The sequence below is a fragment of the Grammomys surdaster genome, unplaced genomic scaffold (genome assembly GCF_004785775.1).
Source record: "Grammomys surdaster isolate TR1022 unplaced genomic scaffold, NIH_TR_1.0 740, whole genome shotgun sequence".
Classification (NCBI taxonomy): domain Eukaryota; kingdom Metazoa; phylum Chordata; class Mammalia; order Rodentia; family Muridae; genus Grammomys; species Grammomys surdaster.
The window spans coordinates 29,734-36,000 of NW_021605159.1; the positions used below are offsets into that span (position 1 = coordinate 29,734).

Consider the following 6,267-nt stretch of genomic DNA (forward strand, 5'->3'; position numbering starts at 1 on the left):
TATCTATCTATCTATCTATCTATCTATCTATCTATCTATCTATCTATCTATCTATCTCCTCATACTCTGTGTGTGTGTGTGTGTGTGTGTGTGTGTGTGTTTCATAAGTGGAAAACAGAAAACATACAAACTACCTCTATCTCGGAACAATACTAACCCCTTTCTGACTTGGGTTTTAAGATGATGTTGAAAAGGGAATATGTGAATAATGGGGGAAAAACATGGGCTTTGTGGTCATGTATATAAGATGAAACTTGAATTAAGTCTGACTTAGGTAGTCTTTGAGGTACTCTAGTCAGTTGTATACTAGTAAGACCAATAGGAAGATTCTTGTACCTAGGATTCCTCACATATAATAAATTGTAAAAGCTCTGATTATACGGCAGGCATTTTAATTCAAGCATGCAGAAGTAAGCCTGACATACATTCTGCTGTGAAAGATATCACTGCTTGGTTTTTGTAGTAATATGCTCTTCCATTAAAGTCCATGATTCTGCAGTTTAGCATGGGTGAACTAAATTGTGACATCACGGGTAGACCAAGGATCAGGCAAACCACCCATGATCCTAGAGTCTCGAGGAGAGCTGGTGTACATTCTGCAAACCTTTAAACAGACTTCAGCCTCTCTCAAGAGTCTTTTCAAACCATCCCGGTATACTCCTCTTGTCTTTTTCTAGTACCTTGAACTCCCTTTGTAGCCCAAATAGATTTCAAAGTTCCATTACCTGGATTTCTAGGTATGTACCAACAGGCCGGCCTGCCTGACTGCTTGATTGCTTTCCTTCCTTCCTTCCTTTTTTTTTTCCCTTTTTTAGATTTTTAAGTCACAGGTAGCCCAGGCTGACCTCTGTGTAACTCAGTATTGTAGTAAAGGATGACCTTGAATTCCTGGCCCTCCTGCCCTCACCTCCAAGTACTGGATTCCAGTGTGTGCTATACTGGGCTCTCTAGTCTGTTTTTAATAACCACATTTCAAGAGTATTCGCTAAAATGTTAAGCTGCCAACTTAAAGCATTTTCTCTCTTTTACAGACTAATCTGTCGCTCCATGCTAGATTCACCATACTAAGGAATCTAAGAGATGCCAGAATGAACAGAATGTGAAGACCTGAAGAATAAACTGCCTTTTCCTGTCAGGTGTTGGCTGCTAGCTAATTGCATAGAACCACACTTGAGACCGTACTACATATATTCATATAATGTTGGATATTTGACTGTTCTTGTTAATGTACTTTCTTAGGTAGGTTTAGATGTCAGGATTCTGTTCATACAAAGCAATTTGAAGAAAAGTGTTTAGCACTGTTTGCATAAAAGAAAATGGAGATGAGCAAGAAGAAAGCTGGTTTCAATGGGGTTATTTTAAGAAATCGGCTTTTTTCAGAAATACATGGGTTTTTTTTCAATGTTAGACAAACTGTGTGTGATTTACTGTAACCCTTAAGGTCTGGAACCCATACAAGTGATAAGAAGGTTTTATGCACAAAACCAATTCATGTGAGTGACTTTAACTGTATGAGGATAACAATTATAAGTGTTTATACTTTTACACTTTATAGATGTTTGTACTGTAACATGAAAAGCAACTTAATTTTTTTTTACTTTTGTCAGAACTCTAAATGTAACTTTTTTATTGTTGGTTTTGAAAACACATGGAAGATAATAAAGAATACTGAGCATTGTTATATGTTTGTTTGTTTGCTTGCTTATTTCAGTGCTAGGACTAAAGTGCAGGCAGGATTTTGGGGCGGTGACAGCAATTCTACCATCAAACCTAACCAAATCTGAGAACTGGCTCCTACAAATGGTCATCTAACTTTCTTCACATGTATACACACTCTCACATGCGCACGCACGCGCGCACACACACACAGACACACACTAAAGAAAATGTAAGTTTAAAAGAACCAGGGCCTTAAGCATGATAGGTTAGTGCTTTACTATTGTGCCATCTCCCCAGCTCAAATAACATCTAAATATAAATGTCATGCCTTTCCTGACCATTAATACTTGGAGTAAGTAATAGTAATCTTGATATAGATAAATCATCAAAATATGATTTGGACCTCAGTCCCCAGTTGCACATTCCAAATAGGGATACTGTAATTATGTTATTTTTCTTTTAAAGGCTTGTATGATAGTTAAGCTCAGTTATTAACTTGAAGAGATCTAGAATCAGTCAATTGGGAGAAGCTCTCTGTTATGCTTCTGGGGGATGGTCTTGGTTACATCCATTAAGGTAGGAAGACCCACCCTCTGTGGGTAGCACCATTCCCTGGGCTGTGATTTTACTGTGTGAAAAGGGGAAAGTGAGTAAATACAAGCTTTCATACCTGTCCTAAGTTCCTGTTGCTGTAATTTCATCACCCTGGTAGTCTGTAAACTTAAGAGTGAACTAAATACCCCTTTCTTTCTTCCCTAAGTTGCTTTTCCGTGGGTATTTTAGCACAGTGACATGAAATGTAAATAAGGAGCCAGTACTTTTAAGAATAACAAGGCAAGTCTTGTCCTCACATTGAGTAGTTTCTATGTGGACAATTAGATACAGTGTGGCAATACAAGAAAAATTTAACTCTGTACTTTACTGTTTCCCTAACCAAATTTAACAGTAATGGCTCACAGTTATTTATATTATTGGGCTGAAAAAAAATGAGGTGATCATTCATTTGATTTAACATCTAAAACATTGGCTATAAGTTTATTGCAAAGACCTAATCCTTACTACAAAAATAATGTGCAGAAACGAGGCTGGCCTCAAATGTATGCTCATTCTGCCTCAGCCTCCCAGATCCAAGGATTGTAGATGTGCCCTGCCCTGCCCTGCCCTGCCCTGCCCTGCCCTGCCCTGCCCTGCCCTGCCCTGCCCTGCCCTGCCCTGCCCTGTCCTAATATCATTTGTATGGCAAATTACTTTGACAGAAAATGTTTATTCTCCCTTTTCAATAATTTTGAATTGTGAGAGATTTGTATATATTTTCATTTTTTGAGACAGGGTCTCATGTATCCCAGGCTGGCCTCCTGCTTGCTTAGGACACCAAGGATAACTTTGAGCTTCTGGGGCTTTCCTGCCTCCATCTTCCAAGTGCTGGGGTTATAGTTGCCTACAGTTTTGTGCATGCTAGCTAAGTATTCTACCAAATGAGCTGCATCTTCAGCCCAAGAATATTTCTTCTGGTACAAAATTAATACATGGTCATTGGAGAAATTTGAAAATGCATAAAATGCAAAAATACACATACACACTTATAGCAATTAGAATGTTGAACCTCATGATAGAAAAAGCACAGTGGTGTTCCTATTTTAAAAATCTTCAAGTAAAATCTTCTGCACAGTGCTGAAAAGGCTGTGGGGAGAGCAGTAAACCCAAGAGATTCTTGTAGTGCGACCTGCTGGCAAACTTCACTTAGCAATATGTTCCTAAGAGTTGAAAAATGGTATTCTGGAGGGGCACTCACAATACCCAAGATACAACTCAGAGACCACATGAAGCTCATGAAGAAGACCAAAGTGTGAGTGCTTTGGTCCTTCTTAGAAGGAGTAACAAAATACTTATGGGAGCAAATATGGAGACAAAGTGTGGGACAAAAACTGAAGGAGGGGCCGTCTGGAGACCATTTCACCTGGGTATCCATCCCATGTGCAGTCACTGAAGGTAGGCACTGATGTGGATGTCAGGAAGTGCATGCTGACAGGAGCGTGATAGAGCTGTGTTCTTAGAGGTCTGCCAGAGTCTGACATATTTAGAGGCAGATGCTCACAGCTAACCATTGAACTGATCATGGGGTTCCAATGGAAGAGTTAGAAGGAGCTGAAAGGGTTTGTGGCCCCATGAGGAGAGCAACAATACCAACCAACAAGAGCTCCCAGGGTCTAAACCACCGGCCTGGGAGCACATAGGGAGGGACCCATGGCTCCAGCTGTATATGTATGGGAGGATGGTCTTGTCGGGCATAGGTGGGTCCTTGGTCCAGTGAAGGCTGGATGCCCCAGTGTGGGGGAAATCGTGGGTATGGAGGTGGGAGTTGGGGGGTGGGTGGGAGAACATCCTCATAGAAGCAGGAGGAGGGGGGATGGGATAGGGGTTCCTGGGGGGGGGATGGGGTAAGGGGATCACATCTGAAATGTAAATAAAATATCCAACAAAAAGTAGAGTATTTGGAGGGAGTAAATTAAAATAAATTATAATACCAAAAAAAAGTTGAAAAATGTTCTCACTCCCTGTGACTAATTGAAATTTCTACACTAAATGAAAGTGGCAAAAGAAACAAGCTACCTTTACGAAGATGTTTCTGTCAATATTAATGAGTAACTTAATAAATTAAAAACTCACTGGACCATAGTAAGAAAGCTACCAAAAAGCAATATATAAATCATAGCAATCCGACATCTCTATTGCTCCTTGTTCTAATTTGTTTTATGATGTTGTGATTAATATATAACTAATAGCAAATTGGGGAGGAAAGGAATCATTTAGCTTATAATACGTCCAGCCTACAATTCTTCATTAGAAGAAGTTGGGGCTGGGATATAGTTAGAAAATATATCAGAAAATGGAGGAATGCTGCTTACTGGCTCACCTAGCTTTCTGAAATACTCTCGCTCTCTCTACCCAGGGATAGGACTATGGGCTGAGCCCTCCCACATCAATTCTCAATAAAGACAGTATCTCACAGCCATGACCAAAAAGCAGTCTGGTTGGCAGAATTATTCAATTGAGGTTCCATCTTCCCAGGTTGTGTCAAGTTGACAAATTGGAAGAAGGTGTGTGTGTGTGTGTGTGTGTGTGTGTGTGTGTGTAAGTGTGAATGTGTGTGCAAGTGTAAATGTATGTGTGTATGCATGTGTGTGCATGTGCAAGTGTGAATGTGTGAGTGTGTGCATGCGTGTGTGAGTTTTAAAGAGGTTAGTGACAGAATAATAAATGTAAACTGTGTTTCTTCATTTCAAAGAGAGTTTGAAGCCACACTACTCTGATTAGCCTCAGGTCTGAAAAGAGTTGTCACCTCTTTAATTATAAATATCCCAAGTCATTTGCTCTGTTAGGGATTGAAAATAAAGGAGTAAAACAAAACAGTTTTAGGAAATTGTTTTGAAACAGCACTTTACAAAGGCCAAACTGGCCTCAACATTGCTATTGAGCTAGATTTGAATTGTAGATCTGCTTCTACCTCCAAGATAGGGTTATGGGTGTATGCAAATGTTCCTGGTTAAACAAAATAGATTTTTTTAAATCTATCACCATGAGGCTTACATTCAAAGATATTGATTACCTGTAATTCAGGTATACATTTGCTTCCCAGGGAGTAAGTGACAATGTAGGTAGTTATTTTTAATTGCCAAAGTAGATGATGGACCATCTAGAGAGTACAGGCCAGAGATGCTACCAAAACATGCTCGAATGTACAGGAGAATCTTTCATGACAAAGAATTATCTGTGCCAAAAATGTTGATAGCGCCTCCTTATTCAAGAAGAACAAGAAAAAGAAATAAAATGCAGAGTTTGGCATCCATGCATGTATCTTACATTTAGAGAGGGCCTTTTGTAAATAATAGAAACTATTCTTCATGTGCCTTCTAAATTATGAAAAATAGAAATAAGGTATTTTTCTCTATTAATACTGATAATTGACTAATGCATGAAGTCCTTCAGACATTCTCCTGCAAGATGCAAAGGTTTCAAACTGAAGTTTGTTTTTAGACTTTTAAAAATGTTAAAACTGTTCTATTTGCGTGTGTGTGTGTGTGTGTGTGTGTGTGTGTGTGTGTGTGTGTATGATTGCACCTTCTCAAGAGTGTGAATGCCATTGGGACTCACATGTGGAGATCAAAAGACAAGTTGGAGGATCCAGTCAATCTCCTTCCACCTTTGCTTGGGATCTGGAGATTTGACTTCAAGTCTCCAGGTTTGCATGGCAAATTCTTTAAGCCCCAAGCCATCTCACTGGCTCCATCTCACTGTTAAAAAATGATGTTGTCATGCTTTTGTGTGCTGTGTATGGGTATGAGTGAGGGTGCATGGGCATACCTGGCTCAGGTTCTCCCCTCCCACTGTAGCTACAAATTTGCTGTGTATTCATGGATGACCTGATGCTCCTACTACCATTGTGATTATGGATCTCCAAGATTAAACTCAGTTGTGAAATTCTGGGGATCAAAGTCAGGGTTTATGTGTGATAGGAAAGCATTCCATCAAGTGTGTCAAATCTCCGTCCTCTCTCACCTTGAGTGTCATACCTTGGAAGCATCAATATATTAAACCAGGATTCAGACA

General features: G+C 39.6%; 1 protein-coding gene across 1 annotated transcript in view; it reads left to right on the forward strand.

The window, feature by feature from the left end:
• The window catches only part of LOC114633707 (uncharacterized protein C2orf16-like), an 11,082-nt gene extending 10,014 nt beyond the window's left edge, over positions 1-1,068 (forward strand). The window contains exon 6 of the mRNA XM_028782314.1: positions 1,032-1,068. Within this exon, the coding sequence (XP_028638147.1) occupies positions 1,032-1,068 (37 nt within the window). The remainder of the gene's footprint in view (positions 1-1,031) is intronic.
• The last annotated feature ends 5,199 nt before the right edge of the window (positions 1,069-6,267 follow it).